This window comes from Cucurbita maxima, unplaced genomic scaffold, assembly GCF_002738345.1.
Source record: "Cucurbita maxima cultivar Rimu unplaced genomic scaffold, Cmax_1.0 Cma_Scf00021, whole genome shotgun sequence".
Taxonomy (NCBI): Eukaryota; Viridiplantae; Streptophyta; class Magnoliopsida; order Cucurbitales; family Cucurbitaceae; genus Cucurbita; species Cucurbita maxima.
In genome coordinates, this window is record NW_019272037.1 from 905,662 (window position 1) to 929,421 (window position 23,760).

Consider the following 23,760-nt stretch of genomic DNA (forward strand, 5'->3'; position numbering starts at 1 on the left):
ATATATATATATATATATATATATATATATATATATTTTTTTTTTTTTTTTGGTATTTGACTTAAACTTATGATTTATGATTTATTTATTTTTATTTTTTAATAATTGGCATTGGGTTGGATGACCTTCTCTAGCCTCACCGCCTCCGGTGGCTGTTTCTTCTCTGTTCCCTTCGTCTCTCGCTGAGAACCAAAGCTTTAAGCTCTTCGCCTACACCATTCTCCCGGATTATATCCGACATCAATCTCGATTTCCACGACTATTTCAGGAATCCTGTTTGGTTTTCCGGTAGTCGGAGAACAGTAAATTGTGTTCGCCGACGTATATTGAGTGGGAAGGATGGCTACATAGGGCGAGTTTCATTCGTCCGGTGAAGTGTGCAACGAGGTATACACATGAAGTTGCGGAGGTCTTTTCATTGTACTTTGAGTTCGTTTAATTGCAATTAGTTGCGTAGTAGGTCCTTTGTAGTGATGAACTGTTTTTCTTTTCTAAATTTGGATTGTTTCTTTTTGTCTGCGTAGAATCTTCATTTTTGTTGTCTTCTATCTCTGCTTGCTTACAGGTCGGTTAAATTCGGGTCTGCAGATAACGCTAAGTCCGTGGTGCTTCTTTTTCTTCTGTAGATTAGCTTCCTTTCCCTCTTCGATTTTTTTTTTTTTTTTAAATCTTTAAAGAAAATGATAAAGGATTCTGGGTTCTCAGATGTTTCTGCTTTATGATTCTTCCCCCTGTTCAATAAAATCTGACGTTCTTATTGTTTTTCGTATAAATGGGTAAGTTGTAATATCCAGTGCAGAGTTAACAAGAAGAGAGGGATACAAGATTATGTTCATTTTTTCTGACATTTGGATTTTGGTAATTTGATTGCGATTTTGCAATGCGTTAATAAGTTGATTAGATAATGTATATCTCTGTGCCTGCCGACGGTTTCTTGCTTGATTTGGATTTTTTTTATGTTGATTTGTTGTGCTGAGAGAGACTTTGTTTTTGGTTTCTTATAAATGTGGGTCGTTTAACATGTGTTTCATGTCCCGCTTCTTAAATTATTGACTCATGCAATTTCTTTGTCTCATTTTTAGATGGCCAGATGGGACGAGATTTTTTCTCTTCCAGTACAGAATCCTCCGACCTTGGAATTTTCATCTTCTGATCTTGTGTGGTCAAAGGTAGAAGGATGGCGTAACAACATGGATAGAGTTGCTGTAATCCCTTTTGCTAGAGTTGATGATTTCGTTCGCGGTGAATCTTCAAATAAAGAATGTCCAACCAGATTTTATGTTGAAACAAGGCGACGTCGAGCATTGGAAGCACCGTTCAAGGCAAAGGTTGATGGTGTGTTGGAATACATTTTGTAAGTCCCATATGTATATTATGTATGGATGTTTTCAGCTAGCTCTTTTTGCTGTTTCTTCAAATTTAAAAAGTTTAGTTATGTTAATGAATATATAGGTATTGGTGTTCATTTGGTCCTGATGATCATAGGATGGGGGGAGACATACGACCCAGCAGAAATACTTATGTACCGAAGAAGAAAAGTGCTGGGCGGCCAAACACTAAGAGGGGTTGCACCTGCCACTTTATTGTCAAACGCTTAATGGCTGAACCGTCTATTGCACTGATCTTATATAATGAAGATAAGCATGTTGATAAGACAGGGTTGCCATGCCATGGTCCTCAAGACAAGAAGGCTGAGGGTACTCGTGCTATGTTTGCACCATACATCTCTGAAGATCTTCGCCTACGTGTATTGTCGCTTCTATATGTTGGTGTTTCTGTGGAGACCATTATGCAGAGACATAATGAATTGGTGGAGAAACAGGGTGGTCCATCCAACCGTGATGACCTTTTAACCCATAGGTACGTAAGAAGACAGGAGAGAAGCATCAGGCGTTCCACTCATGAACTTGATGAAGATGATGCAGTAAGCATCAACATGTGGGTTGAAGGCCATCGAAGCAATGTTTTCTTTTATGAAGATTTTACTGATATGAACAACTTTACTTTGGGAATTCAAACGGAGTGGCAATTGCAACAAATGATACGATTTGGCAATCGTGGCCTACTTGCATCAGATTCCAGGTTTGGAACAAACAAGTTGAAGGTATATCAGTCAATTCTTGTATCCTAGTTCTTTCAAACTTATTAAATTATAAGATCCAATTCAATGTCAGATGAGGCTAATTATGCATTTCCTGCATTTTTGTCTAGTTTCCAGTTCACAGTCTGGTAGTATTCAATTTAGACTACTACGCAATTCCAGTAGCCTGGATTATATCACCGAGATTTGCTAGTGGGGATACCCATAGGTGGATGAGGGCTCTTCATAGTAGAGTTCAAACCAAAGATCCGTCATGGAAGTTGGCTGGCTTTGTTGTGGATGATCCTCTTGCTGATGTACCAACAATAAGGTTGCTCTATTTCTTTCTTCTGTTCATTGGGCTCATAGAATCAAAAGATAACCTGCTTAATAGTTCAAGAATGATTATAAATTTAGGCTAAATTTTTTCTTCCTTTTGTCTTGTTGTCTTAGTTAGAGATGCTTATAGATTCATACTGTCTTGTTACAGTTTTGTTGTTTATGACTTATGAGAAGAATGTGGTGACTTCTCTTTCTGAACTGTTTGATGGATATAAAAACAATGCACACCATTGATAAATCCACTTAAAGAGCTGCAATTGATCTTTCTCATGATTCTCAATAGGAGTGGCTTCTAAATATTTTTATGTTCAAATTCCTGCACCTCGAAAGTGTTTTTAGGTTCAATTGATTAATTCGATCAAATTGTTTTTATTGGTGAGTGTGAAAGCTTTAATTAATGCAAATCAAGCTATTATACATGATTGAAAGTTTCACTACTTTTCAGTATGAAGCATTTAAGATTGCTTCTATTTCCATTCAAGTATGTCACCGTCAGGTGTTTGAGAGTGTTCCCTTGATTTTGTTCAGGGAGATATTTCAGTGTTCTGTTTTATTAAGCTTTTGGCGTGTCCGCCATGCATGGCATAAAAACATATTGAAGAAATGTGCAGAAATTGATAAGCAAGCTGAGATATTAAGACAACTTGGGCAAGCAGTGGACAGAGTTTGCCAAGGTGATGAAAACGTGGATTCATTTGAACAGCTGATTAAACATCAAATTGATGATCCAGATTTTATTGACTACTTTAAGGCAACCTGGTGTCCGAGACTAGGTCTATATCTATCTGTTCTCTAATCTCGAGTTTTTTCTTTTTTTTTTTTTTTTTATAGAAAAAGAGGTTTCCTTCCAATTTATCATTCTTGTTGGATATTGTTGTGATCATTTTCTCATGAGATATCTGCATAATTTTGTCATCAAAGATCTTTTTGACGACCACAAATTGATTATTAATTTGAGCATTTTCACATTTCCCTTGTATTTTAATTTAGTCATAGTGCACTGTTCATGAGCACTATTTCAAAGCACATGGATTTTGTTCTTTTCGTTCTTTTCTATTTGAAGAAAGTATTGATGATCGATCTAGAGACGAATGTATTGCAGGAGTTAGTTTGTAAATTGTGAATTTTAGACCATGGTGGCTAGGAGCACATTGGAATTCTCATTGTCTGAATTTTCTTTTTGGTCTTAGGGATGTGGACTACTGCACTGAAAAACCTCCCACTGACCAGCCTCGAAACGTGTGCTGCAATGGAGCTTTACCACAACCAGTTGAAGCTCAGATTGCTGAATGAGAAAGATATTGCTGTTTATCAGCGTACAGACTGGTTGGTCGGCAAGCTGAGTACAAAGGTACATTCTTACTTTTGGCTTGATGAGTACTCAGAGAAGAATAGTTTTTCTCGGTATTGGAAAGATGAGTGGATGTGTGGTTTGACATATTGGCGCAGAGCATTGAGAATTCCAGACTCTGATGTTATTCTTGAAGGTAGTACTGCAAAAGTTACCGAACAAATTACTCGAGACAGGAAACTTGTTGTCTGGAATCCGGGTTCACAGTTTGGTCTTTGTGATTGTCGATGGGCAGAAATGGGTAATCTATGTGAGCATATGTGCAAAGTTATTAACATATGCCGTAAAAAAGGGACTACAAGACCATCAGTGAGCTTATTGCAGTACCAGAAGGCCTTGATTGACATGCTGCGTTGTCCACCTCATGATTCTTTAATACGTGATCATGCTGTATCCCTTGCAATGTCTGTCCAGAAGAAGTTGAATGCACTAATCCGTATGGAAAGCAACCTAGAGTCTAGGAGTTCTTTCCGGGACCATATGATAAAAACCCTGGAATGTCGAACTGATAGGGAAATATCTACTGAAGACGCACAATTTCTGAGGGATAATGTACTTAGGGACAAGTCCGAGTCGAATCAGCACGAGATTGACTCTGCCTCTGGACAGGAAGCTTCTAATAATATTACTGATAATGCTAGTAGTGAGCTCGTTGATTTAACTGTGACTGGAAACCGTGTGGGTGGTAAAACTCCTGGGGAAGAATTCCCTTGTACATCGGGTACTCACCAGCTTCCTAAAGTACACTGACTTGTCCCTTAGTGGAAAGACTAACGCACTCCTCGAGATATGAATGAGGCTCTGCAGAGTTGCCCGCCCAACTCCACTTACTCTTGTAACCTCGGTTCCTTTTTCTGAAACCTACATTTCACATGAACTGGAGACTTCCTCCTGATGGATATCAATACGGCATCGATCTACATATCACCACCTCCTCTAAATTCTGTTGAAGAGGTTGTAGGTAGCAATTCCTTCCGACAAAGTAAAAATATAGTACCAACTGATATGGAGTACGAAAATCTACCTTCCAGTTACAGTACCATCTGTAATTTAAATAAATTTGTAGACAATCAGGCTCATCATCAAGAACAGATAGAAGTAGATCCACCTGCCAGATATGATGTTTTTCTACTTTAAACTCGGAATATGAAAGCACGAGATTCTTTCTGCGTGTCTGGGTAGTGTCTGATCATCGCTGCCTGGGATACTCAACTTGCTGGATGTTCCTACATGAATATGAATTTTTGTATACTGACTTTACAAATAAAGTACCATTGCACAGAGAGCCACTTACAAATGAAATTAGATATCATGTGGTTGAGTTTAGGAGAGATGTGGATAAGCAAATTTGATTCCTGTCGTGTGAACGTATGGTTGGTTTCTGCTAAAAGATTCAAGTAAGTTAACCTTGTCTTTAGGCAGACTGAGATATCCATCAGTGAAGGTGTTAATGCCATTTCATTGAGACAGATGAAGCGTTCTCACTGTTCTTGAGTTATATTGTAAATGGTTGATTGAATAGAAAGCAGGCAGAATTTCAACGCGAAGGCTCTGCTTGTTCAATTCTACCTGATCAAACTGATGTTACAACCAGATTTGTTGATTTGCCCGGAGCCCCTGAGCCTCTAGTATGTTTGTTATCAACCAAGTCTTGTATAGTAGATGTGATATCCCACAGCGGTCAGAGAGAAGAATGAACCATTCTTTATACGGGTGTGGAAACATCTCTTTAGTAGACGCGTTTTAAAACCGTGAGGCTGACGACGATAGATAACGGACATTATCTACTAGCGGTGGGTTTGAGTCATTACAAATTGTATTAGAGCTAGACGACGGACGCTGACTCCCAAGATAGGTGGATTGTGATATCTCACATCGGTTGGAGAGGAGAACAAAACCTCCTTTATAAAAGTATAGAAATCTCTTCCTAGTAAATGTGTTTTAAAATCGTGAGACTGACGACGATACTCCAACGGACCGAGGCGAATAATATCTACTAGTAATGGATTTAGAAACTAAGCAACCAAAGTTAAACGGCACAGAGGTAATGTAATTTGCAAAAGGCTATTGATTCAAAATCCTTCTGAGATCACTGGCTTATGTGTCTGTTATTTTTCTTATTAAATCTAGTGGATTCTGGATTTTTTCTTAAATTAAATGAAGGGCTGACAATGGACCAGAGGATCAATACACTGGAGATTGGTACTGAATCATGAATTTGTCTGCTGTGTCTCTCCTCATCTGGTAATGTACAGTACAATATGATTCTTAACCTTCAAATTTTTGTTTGGTTTCTTGATCCTTTACTAATGAAATTGATTCTTTGCTACTCTTGCCTCTCTCTCCTTTCAATTCTTAGCCCTTTTTCTTCAACAGAGCACTCATGACCCTTGCAACTTGAAATGTAATAGAGAAATATGTGGATACTCAGTCTTTCGTCATCTCATAAATTATGCGGGAAAAAGAAATTTACCCTTTTCAAATAATATAATTCTTACTCAATATTAATTCACTTTTAAGGCGGGAGCTCAAAGAACAAATAGGCGTCAAGAGAGGGGCGGTCGCCATCCTTGCCTTCCCCTTCACATGGCTTAGTGAAGGCTTAGTGAAGTTTGATGAGATCAGATCTATCGAATAGGAAGTCCATCTTCATCTCATAAATTAGGGTACCATTTACTTGAAGGAAAAAGAGAATTCATGGGAGTCTAATTCTTTACGGGGTGTTGAAATGTATCATGGTTCTATCTATTCATCTCTTTGTTTAAAAAAAAAGGTTATGTATCACTCTAATGCTGGAAGAATAGGCTAGTAGCCATCCCTTCCCTTTCACACGATTTGGTGAAATTTGATGAGATCAGATCTCTAGCCCCTCATCTCTTCATTTGTATAGGTGATAGCAACAAACTAACAAGTCGGAGAGACCTCCTTACCTGAAGAAAGAAGCTAGTTTTGATGCTAGGGACGGAACCATACGATAGGAGAGTGTATACTCTTGAACTCAGGGAACGAGACCCTAAAGAAAGTAATTTAAACAAGTGTTATAATTTTGATCTTAAATTTATCGAAACTTAAGAGAACAGCTACAAGATCACATTAAACCAAACATTTTAGTAGGGATCCGAAAGATCAATTTTCAAACTCGAAAAAATTAGGTATTTGAAAAGTATAAAGAGAAAAAAAAGGGAGATACCAATAGCAGCTATTCATAAATAGATGTAATAATGATTGAAGGGAAAATAGTGTTTTGGATTTGGTTTCTTTCAAAAGCTAAAGACCAACAAGATTGCCTTCATTCTAAAGAAAAGGGAATTCGATTTGTCGGCAAATACAGGAACGCGTTACTTTTACATCTCTTCTCTTATCGACTTGTCGACTATGGTGGTCAATTCAATGTCCTTATATTCAACCTTTTTTACAGTTCAGAAAAAGTGAGTAATTATTAACAACTTGAGTTCATAATTATTTATGATATATGTTTGTTATTTTTTTAAAAAAATTAAGGTTGAAAATAATATTTCCATAATTATTTTTGCAATAAAATAATCTATTTGGATTTTGAAAATATTTTAAAAAGTGGATGATAAAAGAAAGAAGGAAAGAAACACGTGGATGGAAGTAATTTTTATTCGTTTAATTTTTTAAAATAAAATTGAAAAAAAAAAGCCTTTTTAAAACTCAGATTATGATTTTAAACCTATCTTAAAAAAATATATTAAAAAAATTAAAAAATCAATTCACACCCAAACCAATTAAAATCTCAAACTAATAATTATATTATATAAAACTTTTTTAAAAAATTAATAATTAATCTAAAAAAATTCAAGTGAAAATAGTTATAAATCATTAAAAAAACTGTAAATTAATTTTATGATTCAAATAAATATGATTATTAGTTTGAACTTTTAATTGATATATGAATCTTTTTTTCGTGACCTTTTATCTACTTTCTATAGATATATTCAAAATAAAAACATTTTTAAAAGCTAAAATACATATTTTAATATTATTTTATTTGAATTTCATTAACAATTCACATATATTTTATAGTTAAAAATACAACATGCCTAATTAATATATATATATATATATATATATATATATATAACTCTTAAGATATTTATTTATTTATATCTTTAGTCTTAAAATTAATGATATTTTTGTTTTAATAATTATCTACCAATTAAATTAATATTTTACTAAATTTTCCTTCTAACCACCACTAGAAATTTGACACTTATTTATTTATTTATTTTTAAAAAATAATATATACTTCGTCTCTTTCTACATTATTCTCTCACTTGTCAACCATTTAATGATGGTGGATGTTCTTGCTTAACCAACAAGTATACAAATATTTTCCAATTTACGTACCTTTTAACTATATCTCATCTTCCCGTATTAGTTATATCTCGTCAATTCGTTAAAAGTATAATAGCAACAACGGTCAAGAATATTTTTTTTTCAAAATATTCAAATTAAAATAGATATTTTCAAAATATATCGATTATCGAAACAGATAATTCATTAACATTTATTTTATTTTTTTTATTTCAGGTTTATAATTAAATCTTTATAATTGCACCCTAAAGTGAACTAACATTATTTATTTTTATTTTTTTTTTCACACAAAAATAAATTGAGGGCCCAAATTAAAAGAAGAAAAAGGATGTATAGTACCAAATATATTATTGAATTACAATTACCTATGAGCAAAAGGACATAGCATTCAATTATTAATTTCTTATTAAGATATTTGTAAAAAATTACTACAACGAGCATCCTTCACCGATAATTGACACAATAAATTAAGTTGTCTGACATTCCGACCCACTAAGTGAAACAGTGATTTCTTGGTCACGATCAACTAAAGCTAAAATTCTATTAAAATGCATTTCCACGATGTAGGGGTCTTTGTATTCAAACGGTTTAGATTTCTATAAATATTTTATTTATAATTATAAGTTAGATCTAAAAAAAAATGGTTCAAAATTTTAAAATGGGTTTTTGAAGCGGTCTCGTTCGAGTATAAAAAATTAAAAAAAAAATGTCAAAAAATATATATATATATATATATATATATAAACGTTCAAGTCATTATAAAATACATAATAATTATGACATCATCCGTTTTTAAGTAATTAAGTAATTAAGACGATTTAAAAAACCATTTAGAAATTAATTTCAAACTTTAAAAATTAATTAAAAATCAAATTCAGATGGTAAAGTTTCATCATCTCACTTTTTTTAAACTTGCGAAAATCAAATAAAAATTAAAATTAAAATTTAAGGACTAAAATATTAATTTTAAAAAGTAGAAGGACGAAATAGAAAATATTACAAGAAAATAGAAAAAAAAAAAAAAAAAGAGAGAAATTATGGTGGGGCCAAAATAGAAGGGTCGGATAAATTATGGGTTTCCCGTAATTATTGATTTTAATTTTAAAATTTATTTAATTACAAAAAATGGTTCAGCCCTAATCACGGAGCTACAGTCGCCTTCACGAGCCTCTTTTTTACGGCCCAATTCCAGACAACGAATCCAGCGGCGGCTTTCCTTTATTTATTTATTTATTTATTTATAAAAATATTAATTTACTTTTTATTTTTCTCTCTAAATTCTAAAATAGTAATTAGCTTTTGTCAACACCTTTATTTTTTTTTATTCTCAGAAAATTGATAGCACGACTTTTCTTTTTAATTATAAATTATTTTTATTATTAACTATAATTTATTTTTAATAATAAACTAAGAGCATGGATTAATTTTAAGATTTTAAAAAATAATTTAATTAAAATAGGATGAGTTAAGTTTTAACCGTAGTTTAATTATTTTTACCGCGGTCGTCTTTCTGCAGAAGCCGTTTTCGGCCACAATTTCCGCTATCTCCAACACAACTCGACAAAGGGAAAAGCTATTCCTTCAATCCGACGTCGTTTCGCTTTGCTCTTCCGTATAAAAGCAGCAGCGCCATTGCTCCGCTTTCCTCACTCTCTCAGATAAAATCAATCGCAACACCACCACATACCATAAAACGATGATTTCCTCGGAGATTGCTGCATTCGCCGCTATCTATTGCTCGCTTGCCGTCATTTTTCTTGCCGGAGGCTCAAATGCTAGGGACCTGCGTCCATCGGAGCACGGCTTGGAGTACCAAAACCCTGGCGCTATTGAAAACTCCTCGCCGGATATGCAATCTTTCTTCAAAGGAAACTCCTGGTCTTCTTCCGATGTCGCACTTCCGAAGGCGATGAACACTAGCCTGCCGTCGCAGTGGTGGAATCGTAGCCACCGTGACCGGTCTGAAGCCGCTGCCGATGGAGGCAGCGGAGACCACATTCGCGGCGCATTGCTTGTGGCGAGTCTGGTATGTGGAGTTATAGGCGTTTCTTTGCTGATTGCTTCTGCTTTTATTTACGTCTTCAAGTTCAGGAAACAGAATAGATCGTCGTCCTCGCTCTCTGTCTCTGAAACTACTAACATTATTGCTAACAAGTGATTTGAAGACGAATTTGCATGTACATAGCTCTGAGATCTGGTCGCTGATCTTATTTTTTGTTCCTTTGATTTTTCCTCTGATATGTTTGAGTTGAGAGTTCCTGTGTTAGTGTAATTTTAGACAGATCTTCGAATTCGATATCAGATTGTTGAACTGTGGATGATTTATGGATTCCATTTATTGAGATATTGAGTATTTAATTAATTTGTTTCGAGGAAGAAAAAACATTAGAGAGCAGTGGATTTTGTAGTGTTCACAAGAAGTAAGACAACAAAGAGAGCGAGAGAACAGTATCCATCTCTCTCTCTCTTTTCGACATCATATCATATTCTTCGGTCTTAGAAATTTGAGCTTACATTTCATCTCTCTCTTTTCGCCATCAGATCATATTCTTCAGTCTTTGAAATTTGAGCTTTCATTTGAGGTATGGCAGAGAGAGACAAGGGGCAGGTTGCTCCTCGATTCAAGTGAACTTTTGTTGGCTACGCCTAAAATAATTAGATGTATTTATGAATGACAATGTAAGCTACCATTATTTCCTTTGAGCTAGTTAATTAATTAAAATTAATATCAATTAAATTTTTAATTTTATTTTTTTTATCTAATAAACTAGGTTTTAAAATTTTAATTTTATATTTAATAGATTTCAAATGAATTTAAAATTTTAATAAAATTTGATTTCATATATAATAAAACTTCTAAACTTTTATTTTTAAATTTAAAAGAGAAAGTGTAAAAATATATGAGATATAAAATTAAAAATTTAGAAATTTATTATATATAAATTCAAAGACATCAATTTTTTTTTTTTTTTAATTTGAAGACTAAACTTTTATTTTATATTTTTAGTTCTAATAACCTTAATAGATAGATTATTTCATTTATTTGTTTTTATAAATATTTAACTCAATTTTTAATAAAAGTATTATTTAGAAGTTATAAAATTTTAATTACACGTACTTAATTGGCATGAAGATTAGATTGAAGATTCCAATTTCCATAATTGTCCCCATCTCCATAATTGCTGCAATTTGGTCCTTGAACTTATTATTAGCAGCATTTTTTTTTTAATTTTAATTTCGCTTTTGTTGTCTTAATTATGAGTCAAACATTAAATATAGCATGAAATTGATCTTAAAATATAGCATGAAATTGATCTTAAAAAACAACTTATTTTAATAATAATAAAAAAAATCTTTATTTAAATTTAGGGTTTAGGGTTTACCATTTTAACTAACGCGATTAAAAAATTAAACGCGATTAAAAAATTAAAAAAAAAAAAGCTACAAATCACATCTAGTATTGTATAGAGTTTTTTCATATGTAATATTTCATATCATAAATGAAACGTTTAATTTCTATAAAAGAAAAGTTTAAAAGAGTAAGCTAGAAAAAGAAAAGTTTAAATGAGTAAGCTAGAGTCAACTGAAATTAATTCGAAATATTTTCGATGCAAAATGTTCGAACGTGACGCAAATCAATACTTTTATCAAACAAAACCATAGAAAAGCTTCCTAGTTTGATCATACATGCAAAGAAGGTTCAAATTTTTTACAACATTTCATTATCAATAACCCCTTTTTAGTAGCAACGTAGAAACTTAGGCCATACTATTACATAAGCAATAACAAAATGAAAACCACATTTTATGTGACTACTGATCAAGAGGCATCCACTCGAGTTCTAAGTACAATTCACCTGATTCTACATTTTGGAGCTTGAGTGACATCTCTTGTTTCACCATCCCGTCGACGATGACGACAGCACTGTCGTCGATCAGGGCATTGTCATCTGACTTCAACCATTTTCCTATCTGCATATTCTCAAACATTTTAGCATCTCCAAATGCCATTGCTGATGTTATCATCGGCTGGAGGTCGATTTCTACTTCCCCCATTAAGTCATTTGCTGAAATTATGTCGTGATCGAACACTTGCTGTAATGCACCATTAAGTGAAGGAATAAAAATGAGTATACACTTATTTCTTAACAAAATAAGCTCAAATTCATTGCACATATTCAGTAGGTTGAATCAAATGCATAACACTTCTAAAATACTATATAAAAGCGAGATCTAAAATTGGATCCTCTATTAGATTGTGCATCTACCGGTAACAATCTGCAAAAACTTACCAACTTCAAGGGTCCGTATTCCTGAGGAACCGACAACATGAGTTCCTCGTTCCAAACTGGATTCAAGTTGCTCTTTATCACTGTTGTTTTAGCAGTCTATCAGCAACAAAACCAATTGTCATTATCAGTTTCAATATCAACAAGTTTACTATTTTCATTACTTCTTTTACTTTGCCAAAATCCAATCCACCTTCTATCCTTGAGCATTTTAACAGGTTCGGTGTACGCACACTCGGAATGCTTACTATTTTCACAGCTTCCTTTACTTTGCAACAGTCCAATTAAGAAAATGTGCAAGCATGCACCTTCGAAAATATGAGAGTTACGACTGACCTGTTGCCCAAGAGTCAAGGTAATGAAAGGATCACTGGACTTCATATCTCTCACGGCTAAGTTTGTGCCTTTAATCACCTTGACTTTCAGTAATCCCATAAATTCAACCATGCCTTCTTGTGGCTAACCTCAAAAGCAGAAAGAGTTGAGAGTTAATCAGTTTACAATCAATAGACGTTAAGCGTACTAGAAGAGTCCCCAACTAGAAATCATTTCCAGATTTTGAATAATCAATAATGTTTTCAAGCAGAATGTTTTGCAGTGAGCATGGAGGAATTTTACTAACATATTATTCAAAATCGATAACTCTGCTAAGGTTGAAACAGCTTCAAAGATTCAATCATGTAGTAATATGCAAGACACAATTGAACTTACTGATTTCTTTGAAGAATTTGAGCTTCGAAAGCTATCAACAATCTCTTCAAAATAACTTGACTCCCCAGGTTCCTTTGAGGAGTTATTGGATACAATTCGCAAGCTCGGTTTTAAAAATTCTTGAAGTTCATACTTAGACCTACGTGAAATATTGATTATTAGATTACTGCTTTAAAGAGATTAAAAACAGAGTTCGTTATCCATCCAAGACCCGAATTTTCTTACTAAACATTTATTGCTACTGATGATAAAGAAAATGGCATCTTAAATAAGCACAAATAGTTTAAGATGACCAAAATTACATAGAGGTTATAATGTATGGCTGAAATGGCCAAAGAAACAACAGACCAGTTACTAGTTATCAATTTTGATTCACGAACACACGAAAGCTTCTCAGTGACCAAAAATGTAAATGTGACAACTACCTTAGGGTGGATGTAAAGCATTCAATTCCAGGCTAAATAAGTGCTAGTCAGGGTCTTACCGAATGAACTTTGAACGATCCTCATGGCTGGCACTTGGTCCAGGCTTTGTATATCCAACAGGGATAAAGGCCTCATATATTGCATTAGCAGAACCATTTCCTCCAACCTCTATCATTGCATCAATCTCATCATCAGACCATTCATCCAATGTTATTGACAAAACCTGAACCAAAACCAATAATGTCCTCAGAACTACAACTTTTCTTTAGCCATCACAACGCAGAAACAAAAGGATATGGAGTTCAAAACATAAAACGGTAGACATTCTAAGTTCAAGCAAAGTTTTCTAATACGAGAAGGAAGTAAAACCCTCTAATTTTCCCTTTCTTTTTTAAATATCAAATATCCAAACAAGTACATCATTGACCAACTGATTTGTGAAAAAGCAACCAAGTGCAAAAATGATGTGTCATGTTCGGCACCATATATGCTGCAAGAATACATGACACCAGTTTCTTTTCCCTTTCGTAAATCACATTTATTTTTTCAGTACAACAACGAACTTTTAGCATAATTAGAGAACACATAAGAATGCTTCAGAGCCAACTCAATTAGTAAAGCACTTCTAGTAATACAACATGGACAACTCAAAAGTAGTTATAATACTTAACCAGTGACATATGCAAAGTAAAAATAGATGCAAACCGTAATCTTTGTCATCGGAAAGGTGAGCAATACCTTTGATATGTGTGTTCCAAGGCTTCTGTGCACGCCACTACATTTTAAGCATATAAACACACCAATATTTGCAGAGCTGCAAAGGCAGTGACATACATCATACTTCCTCAGATGTTCATACAAATAGGAAATAAATACATAGAAGCAAATTCATCACAATCTGCACAAATTTGATTATCTTTTAACCACAATCAAAAAGATCCTCCTAATCCTTTAAGTATGAAATTCCAGAAACTTACGCCCATTTAGGATCTGGGGCACCACAATCTGCACAAACTTGATTATCTTTCTGAAGCAATAAATCTTTCAATCTACTTTTAGCTGCACAAGGAAGTTCAAGCCATAAAGTTCCTGAAACATGCATGCACAAATCTGCTGTCTAAACGAACCCACACAGGCTTCAGTATGCATACCTGATTCATGCCTCCTGAAATCCGCTGATAAATTACTCATTCTCCCCTTAGATATTAGGGATTGAAGCCTGAAGAAACGGGAATGTAGGGCGCAATTAAGAGAACAGAGACACCAAAAGAAAACAATTCTTTCAGAAAATGGATTTCAGGCCTACGCAATAGAATCATTGTAACGTATTCATCTAAAGAAAAAACGAAAAACAAGTTCAGCAAATGCACGAATCATTTCTGTATGCCGCAAAAACGAAACAGGCAAATCAAAGATTCAGCAGTGGAAACGAAACGAAATCCTCAGAAACAGAATGAAGAGAAAAGATTAAAGCGAAGAAATCAGAGTCGAAATAGAACAATTTTGAACACTGGCGGATCACATCTGATCATTCGATCTGATTATGCAAAGAAATTTTAGATAAGAGTGACTGCAAATCTAAGTATCATAACCTGTCGGTATGCAGATTCCCTCTCCAATTTCATCATCCGAAAAGATGTGAATCCAAAGCATATTTAATTAGATGAACGTCCTTCGCGGGGGTCCACAGCTCATCCTACGTATATCCCGTATCCCTAAAGCTACCCATTTTTCAATATCAAGATTCAAATTCAATGACATTAAATATCCAATTTTTTTTCCACAAGATTCAAATTCAATTAAATGCATTAAAATATTTGTTTTCAATGATGTTGAATTAAGACGTTCATATTGCTCAATGGGAACAAAAATTAGGCGTGCACACGGGTTGGATCCGAGAAATTTTTTGGACAAAATCGAAATTTCAGCTTGGTTGAGTTGGTGACTCGAGCAACCTGAATAAAAGTTCACAATTCAGCCCTGTATTTTTTGGTTTGTTGGATGAAAGTCCCACCTCCGCTCACGAATGATCATGAGTTTATAATCAAGGAATACTATCTTTATTGGTATGCGACCTTTCGGTAAAGCCCAAAACAAAGCTATGAAAGTTTATGCTGAAAGTCGACAATATCATACCATTGTGGAGAGTCGTATTCGTCTAACATTGTTTTTTATTTTATTTTATTATATATATATATAATACTATTTATCCACTTTACATTTACATTTAATAAATAAAACCACGTAAAGATTATTAATTTTCGTAATAATATGTTGAGTTGTAACCCTATTTTCGGGTTGATAGGGTTGACCCAACCAAAAAAATGTCAATTCGAGTTCTATGCTTTCTAAAAATTCAACCCAATTCAAGTCTAAAAGAAATTCCGGTTTTTATTGGATAATTCGAGTTGGTTGAGTTCTTAGGTCATTTAAACACCTAATATGTATAAACGTCTCATAGGAAATTCATGTCAAGATAAGAATGAAAGTATTCTATGTATCATTTCGCTAAACCATGATTTCATGCATGTTGTATGTCACATGGGCATAAATTACTTCTTTTGCATTGGTTTTCGACCGCGTGAGTGTGTGCTAGCCCATAGTTAGACCCAAGAGTATGTATACGAGCCCATCTATTAGATTCATGTGTGCATGCGTGAACCATTTGCGAGAAGTATTATCCATCAAACCCTAAACGAAAAAGAAAATGTGATTGCATTTTCTGACCGATCCTACGTCTAACATTTTGTTAGGAAAAAGCAAGAGCTCTATGTACGGGACTAAAAGTTTCTCTTCTATAACTTCGATAGTTAAATAAACGCAAATTTCAAAATTTAGAGGCCAAAAAATGTATTTTGTTAAGAAAAAAATTATAATCGCCCTACCCGATAATTATATGCAGTAAGCCATGGTTTTCGCCTTTTTTATTACATTCTCATATAACACGAATTTTAATTTCTCAAATCTTTCTTTTAAAACTCTCTTTTGAAATCGCTCTGCCCCCGTTTTCTAAAATTTTCTTCTTGAACCGGGGCCAGAGGCTCGAGCATACGTTGCTTGGCTGTAGGTGACACAATAACGAATAGGCTTAACTCACTTGTTGCTGAGAAGTGAGTGTCACACAATCGCAAGTCCGCTGTTATCAAAGTGTGATTGTGACAAGTGTATTCTTTTTTTAATCTTGATCGGTAATAGAATCCTTCAATTAACTATTAATTATTATCATCCTAGATATACATGTGACTCAATTAGGCATGATTAAGGATATTTAAATATTATTTTTATTAATACTTTAGAGTTATATTTTTATGCATTAATTAATTGTTTGTGCAATGGTGGGCTGCGAATATCCAAATTTAAATTGGGCCGAACGGTCCATGATAACCATGGGCCTCAGACATCTTCTTTTGAAAGGGTTTTATAAGAACAGTATCAGATGATACAAGTGTGCTGGTAGTGTGCTCAGCCCATGTGTCGGAGGTTAGATTATGCATTTGCTATCTGAAATTGATGTCGTAAGTGGTTTAGTATGGATACGGGAGAGTCCAATACCTGATAAGAACCCAAATAGATGGATGTTTGGGATGTCCCGATTAAATGATCAACACATTGGCCAGTTTCCAACGGATGTGTTCAAGCAAACTAAGATGGTCGAGTTGTTGTCCCAAGACATGGGATGACATTACGATGCATGGGTCGTGTTGTTGGGAACTAAGACGACGATGAGATGTAACATTGTTTACGAGAAAGATCACGATGCCACACAGTTGAAGAAATACCAAAAATGCTAAAAACAAAAAGTGTGTATGTCCACGGTAATCAAGGATGAGTGACTCCTTTAAAAGCAGCGGTTTTTCTCGAAACTATTAGATTCATTTTTGCTACAGGAAACAAATAAGAGCTCTTGATTTGACCTGACAATACATACTCGACTAAGGATTAGAATTCCGGTTTAAAAATAGTATTTTTGAAATTCATGATTGAGCACATCAATCCCGCCATATAATAAATATGATCAACATGTTTTGACTTAGAAGGAATGAATTGACACATGAAAGAGTGTAAACAACATAAGTTGAATTAGAAAGGGATGTAAGTTTGAAAAGGAAAGTATTGAATATCATGAAGAAATAGACAGCTCCTTCCTACCTCCATTTACTTAATTATACAAATGTCAATGTCAAATAAATAATTCCAATATCTCTTTAATTTTTTTTATTTTATATCCAAATCATCCAATTTTTTTTTTTAATTTTAAATATTTAAATATTTACCTCTTTTTTATTGGTGGATAATTAAACATAATAAAATATTATTTAAACAGATTTAATATTTATTTAAAAGGAAAACCTAATATTTATGTCAAAAAAAAATATATATATATAATATACCTTTGATGTTTGTAACAGATGTTAGTATCTGTAACTTGTGGATGTTTAATATTTGAGTTTTGGGTTAATATGGTTTTGAGCTCATTTTGGGTCACCAACCCAACCAACCCAACCAACAGCTAGACAACGTATGCTCGAGCCTTTGGCCCCGTTTTAAGAATAAGGTTTTAGAAAACAGGATCAAGGAGATTTTTGGAAGAGAGTTTGACAACAAGATTTAGTGAGAGATTGAAAACGGTGTTAACTCTTAGCAGTAAATTTTGGGACATTTTAGCTCTTGCAGATGTAGACACGATTATGGTGAACGGTCATACACCCTCGTACTGACCCAATATGAAATGGTCAAGAGCTATCTAGGATGAAAGTATGTAACATACCCAAAATTTAATGTTAGAAAACGTTGAGATTTATAAAAATGTATGAATGAGATGTGAAAGCATTTAAAAAATGGGGCCACTTAGATCTTATCAAAGATATTTCACTTTATATGATTTCATCCAAAATTTAATCAATACATTGTCTCAAGTGTGTCACACATTTTTATAGTTAAAATAATCCATTGATTAAACATTATACCCATTTTTAATCTCTATTTTGAAATTTTATTATTATTATTATTATTTGGAATTAAATAATTATTTATCTATGTCATCAATTCATAAATAATTTATAAAAATTGACTCAACATTTTTAATTCACCAAAATATATAATATATTGTCACGGTATTTATTGTCACCGTATTTATTCATATAAGTACTTGAAAAACCTAGGAAAATTGTAGCATATGATAATATAGGATTTTTTAGATACACATGATAATATAGTTCGTTACCTGAACTTTAGTACTTAATAAGCTTTCATGTATGGATAAAATGGACATAAACTCAATGATAACCAACGTGTATTCTTGTTCACGAGATCAGATGTTCAAATTTTCGTACAGATAAATTAATAATAATAATTTTATCCAAAAAAAAATTAATTTTTAAATAAATAATTATTTAAAGTAATTTTTTTCCAAATATTTATAGTAAATTAATTTTATTTAAAAAGATTTTTTTTTTCAAGAATTATTCCAAACACGTATTCATATAAGCTTAAATGATAACCTATATGGATTTGAAAGGGAAAGAAGCATTACTCAGTAGAGTGTGGACACGTCTCTCTAATAAGTGCGTTTTAAAATCTTGAATAGTGAGCTTGGACTGTAACAAATGGTATCACAGTCGAACACTGGGCGATATGCTAGTAAGGACGCTGGCTTCTAAGTAAGGTGGATTATGAGATCCCACGTCGTTTGAGAGGGGAAAGAAGCATTTCTTAGAAGAGTGTGGAAACTTCTCCATAATAGAAGCGTTTTAAAATTGTGAAGATACATAACGAACTAAAGCGGATAATATCTATTAATGGTAGGGTCGGACTATTATATTAGACAAAATTTGATTTTAAAAAAAAGTTGGTAGGTGTAAAGGTAAAATTGGAGACACATAAAGAGGAAACATGTGAAGATCTCGAAATCTTTGGTGTAAAATTTAATAACTAAAATAAAAACATTATGATATAATGTTTTATACAAGCTATGATTAGGAGTAGACTTTAAGTATTACCATTTTTCAGTTGTTCAAAAAAATAAAAAAATAAAATAAATAAAATAAAAAGAGAAATGTAAAATGCAAGCAATGAAGGAAATAAAAATAAATAAATAAGTAAATAAATAAATAAATAAAGTTGTTGTATGGTAGTGTCTTGAATGATAAAAGATTTAGGGTTTTGTGTGAAAAAGATAAAATAAAAATAAAAATAAAAATAAAAATAAAAATAAAATAAAAATATTTGTTAACTTTTGGTGCATGACAAAAATGGGGTCCCTCAAATAGGGTTTTGGATAGAGACTTCCACTATTATTTCTTAATTTTTTTCCTGAAACATTGTTGAGTGGAACCTGCCTCATTGGTGGGTCTCTAAATCCCTCACTTTTTTAATCTTATCATTTCAATATCGGCTATCGGCTCAGTGGAGAATTTACTTCTCGACTGACTTAGCCATGTTCTAAAGGTGGATTGTGAGATCTCAAATTGGTTGAAGAGAAGAACAAAACATTTTTTTTATAAGGATGTGGAAACCTCTCTACGTTTCAAAAAGCTCAAATAAGACAATATCTACTAGTAATGGACTTAGAACTGTTTCAAATGGTAAAGAGTCATTTGTACCTGTTCCTGCACGATTTCACACTGTTTGAAATATCTTTAAATACAAAAATTAATATATAATATTAAAGAAGGAATAAAACATATTTTCATTAAAATGGAAGTTTTATATTTAAACTAAAGAGACAAGAAAAGAGTACAAAAATGAGGCGGTTGATATTAAAAGCATTGACTTTTGTAGAGCCTCTCCCCATCATAAATCCCATTAATTATTGAATTTCTATATAATATATATATTAATTAATTAAGTAAGAGAGAGGGAAGTGAATCTAATCCAAATATTATTGTGTTTTGTAACATGGGATGAATGTCAACCTTTTTAAAATCCATACAAGTCAACTGCCTACCTTCCTTTTTCTTCCATTTTTACTCGAAATGAAACAAATGGATATATTCAAACACTTACAACTCCTTTTTACTCCATAAATCATTATATTTTAATTCTAATATCGTGAGGTTTTAAATTCATTCAAGCATCTGAAATATGTTACGGTAATCAATAATAACGGGTTGTTTTTTCTAAAACGGGTACGAGGATTCGAATGGTGTTTGTGGGTCCCAAACAACCTCTAATGAACTCAACCCAACTCCACCGAGTTATAATTTTTTTTTGTTGTTCGGTTGATTTATTTAAATTCTTGTTTTGAATAAAAGTATAACGTTAATTTTGATAAATATTTATGTATTTTTTTTAATTATTTAAAGAATTGTTTACATTTTTACTTTAAAGGTGGTTCGATTCAACTCAATCTACTGTTAAGAGAACCGATCAGCCAATTCAACTTATAAAATTTTAATTTATTTAAACTCAACCTAACCTAAATAAGTTCATAGACCAACCCAAACGGTAGAGGTGAGGTTAGGTTGATCGAGATTTTGGGTGGAAGAGGATAAAGTAATAAATTAAATTGTTAATTATTTATTAAAAGTATTTTGAAATTTTACTTGAATTTAAAAATTAAAATTGAAAAGTTTGTTAATATGTAAAATTAGGTTTAAAGCAATTGACCTAAAAAATGGTATTAATGAATAATAAGATTATGTAATTAGTAAGTAATAAATGTGGTTTACAACTTAATTAGCTCTCATTACAAGATTTAATTAATTGGATATGCTTAATGTTCCTTTCATAATGACCTTGCACATGTTATTGCTTCATGTACAGACATTATTTACCAAACTCAAAAAGCTTCATTTTGTCCAAAAACTAGCACATAAAATATTGAAATTATTATGGCATCCCTTTTACAAGTTTGCCCTCCAAAACGCCCGAGTTTTGGTTTAAGGTATGTTCGAGAGTGATTTTACTCAAAATTATTGTGAGATTTCACATCGGTTGGAGAAGAAAACGAGTGCCAGCGATGACACTGGCCCTAAAGGGGGATGGATTATGAGATCACACATTGGTTGGAGAGGAGAACGAAACATTTTTATAAAAGTGTGAAAACCTGTTTCTAGCCAATATGTTTTAAAACCGTGAGACTGACGACGATATGTAATGAGTCAAAACGAACAATATCTGTTAGTGGTAGGCTTGGACTGTTATAATTACTTCCAATATATCCTTATAAATGTAAGAAAAGACCGATGTGATACACTTCTCGAGTCTAAAAAGTTAATTTGACACTAAGAATTAGTTCTAAGGTAGAAGAATCATACTGTGATTTGTATGCACTATTTGACGTGGAAGCAACTTGGATGCTAGTATAAAGCACGTGTTGTACTTCCCAATAAACCCTTATTAATGTAAAAAAGATCCACATGATGCACACTTATGATATGATATGTACTTAGAGAGGCGTCTAAAAGGTCCATTTGACACTAACATTATATCGTGATTTGAATTGGTTACACTCTCTCGAGCTTTTTCAGGGTTATGCACGGTTCGACGTGGAAGCAACTTGGATGCTAGTTATGGCACGTTAGGGTCCAACAAACCCTTATTACTATAAAATAATAATAATAATAATAAAAAGAAAGAAAGAAAAAAAAAAAGATCGATATGATACACCTCACGAGTCTAAAGGGTTCATTCGATACTAGTGACGTCGTTCTTAACTAGAAGCATAAAAATTTCTATGTTCAAATATAATATCTATAATATGATTTTCTTCTTCATCTAATCCGATAGAAATTTAAGGTTAATTCCCCTGCATATTAACTAATATAATAATTAAAAACATTAAATCGTGAGGCTGACGACAATACGTAACGAGCCAAAGAGGACAATATTTGTTAGCGGTAGACATGGACTACTACAAATGACATCAAAGTCAGACACTAGGCGATGTGTCAATAAGGACGTTGGTTCTCAAAGAAAGTAAATTGTGAGGTTTCACGTTAGGGAAAAGAAGCATACATATTTATAATAGGTCAAAATAGATAATATTTGGTAAGATTCCTTACTTACAAATATTAATATTATAATTAACTTTATTGAAAAATTTCTGACAATATGAAAACCGGTCAAACTCGGTTTTTTTCTTTTAATTATTTGATTTTTACAATAAAACATTTTAAAACATATAGTTAAATATGGATATAATAATAATAATAATAATAATAATAATAATAATAATTTTGGGCTTAACTAAAAACGGTGAAATATTTATTTTTAATTTAGTTTTAAAAAAAATAAAATTCTTAATTTTTAATTTTAATTAATTCAGGCTTCCCATGGTTTTGATGTCAGAAACGCTCCAAAATTAGCAATTAATGAGCATAACAAAATTGGAAAAAGAAAAATTACACAGAAAATAAAGCAAAACAGATTATTTTATTATTTTTTTTTATAATTTTTATAATTTATTATTATTGGGAGGGAAATGGGGTAAAAAAGAAAGAAAATAATGATAAAAGAAAAAAAAAGGGGGAAGAATAATGGAGTTGTCTCCATATTGTGTGTGGTTTTGTGGAAGCTCAATGAATGAAGCACTACCTTAAACACAAGCAAATGATTGCATTGTCCCATTTCAATGTCTTCACGCCTCCCATACATTCCCCTCTCCATCCCATCCCCATGCATCATCATCATCCTCCTCCTTCTCTTCCTCTCTCTTACTAATCTCGACCCATTTTTCATACCTGTTGTATTCTTATTCACTCGATACAACCATTACATTCGGTTAACTTTTGTTTTGTATGTCCCGTAGTGTAAAATTATCAATCATGTCACGAGAAACTGTCTGCCTTTGAAAACTGAAAGAAACCTGAAATTAATGAGAAAGAAGATGTATTAGGTCGTGTTTTTTTCGAGAGAGACTGTTCTGTTGTATGATGAGTTTTTGAGTTCTTTAAGTTGTATTTGTTTGTCTATGCTTATTGTCTAGTAGAAATAAAAATTCAAATGGATATAGTGAATCAAGAGACTCTGATATCGATTGAGGAGGAGAACGAACCATTATTTACAAGGTGTGGAAATTTCTTTCTAGTAGACACGTTTTAAAACTATGAGACTGATAACGATACGTAACAAGTCAAAGCGAACAATATCTACTAGCGGTGGGTTTGAACTGTTTACAAATGACATCAGAGCCAAACACCGAACGATGTGTCATTGAGAAGGCTGAGTTCCAAAGGGGGTGGACATGAGGCGGTGTGCTAGCAAGGACATTGGGAGAAGGGGT

The 23,760-nt window shown here is 33.0% G+C and overlaps 3 protein-coding genes and 1 long non-coding RNA gene across 7 annotated transcripts; 3 read left to right on the top strand and 1 right to left on the bottom strand.

Annotated features, from left to right (window-relative positions):
- Nucleotides 1-103: 103 nt before the first annotated feature.
- LOC111495318 lies at nucleotides 104-5,054 on the top strand. Of its 4 annotated transcripts, XM_023145298.1 has the most exons (7): nucleotides 104-406; nucleotides 1,081-1,354; nucleotides 1,453-2,104; nucleotides 2,212-2,411; nucleotides 2,951-3,195; nucleotides 3,613-3,773; nucleotides 3,872-4,033. In XM_023145298.1, exons 2-7 carry the CDS (start codon nucleotides 1,083-1,085, stop codon nucleotides 3,893-3,895), a joined length of 1,554 nt encoding a protein of 517 aa, XP_023001066.1. In that variant the 5' UTR covers nucleotides 104-406; nucleotides 1,081-1,082; the 3' UTR covers nucleotides 3,896-4,033. The 4 variants fall into 4 exon arrangements, with proteins under 4 accessions (XP_023001066.1, XP_023001063.1, XP_023001064.1 ...); XM_023145295.1 differs by having other exon boundaries at nucleotides 3,613-5,054; XM_023145296.1 differs by having other exon boundaries at nucleotides 104-387; nucleotides 1,083-1,354; nucleotides 3,613-5,054.
- A 643-nt stretch (nucleotides 5,055-5,697) lies between these two features.
- LOC111495320 lies at nucleotides 5,698-6,112 on the top strand. The gene is made up of 2 exons (XR_002720295.1): nucleotides 5,698-5,817; nucleotides 5,937-6,112. It is a non-coding gene; the product is annotated as an uncharacterized LOC111495320 (long non-coding RNA).
- Nucleotides 6,113-9,688: 3,576 nt separating this feature from the next.
- Nucleotides 9,689-10,473, top strand: LOC111495232. The gene has a single exon (XM_023145181.1). It carries the CDS (start codon nucleotides 9,808-9,810, stop codon nucleotides 10,267-10,269), a length of 462 nt encoding a protein of 153 aa, XP_023000949.1. The 5' UTR covers nucleotides 9,689-9,807; the 3' UTR covers nucleotides 10,270-10,473.
- Nucleotides 10,474-11,737: 1,264 nt separating this feature from the next.
- On the bottom strand, nucleotides 11,738-15,226 carry LOC111495353 (ADP-ribosylation factor GTPase-activating protein AGD12-like). The gene is made up of 9 exons (XM_023145346.1): nucleotides 15,128-15,226; nucleotides 14,687-14,754; nucleotides 14,513-14,594; nucleotides 14,274-14,349; nucleotides 13,595-13,758; nucleotides 13,111-13,249; nucleotides 12,736-12,858; nucleotides 12,403-12,498; nucleotides 11,738-12,205 (listed from the first exon to the last, which is right to left on the bottom strand). The coding sequence occupies exons 2-9, from the start codon at nucleotides 14,724-14,726 to the stop codon at nucleotides 11,924-11,926; spliced, it is 1,002 nt and encodes a 333-aa protein (XP_023001114.1). The 5' UTR covers nucleotides 14,727-14,754; nucleotides 15,128-15,226; the 3' UTR covers nucleotides 11,738-11,923.
- Nucleotides 15,227-23,760: the final 8,534 nt, after the last annotated feature.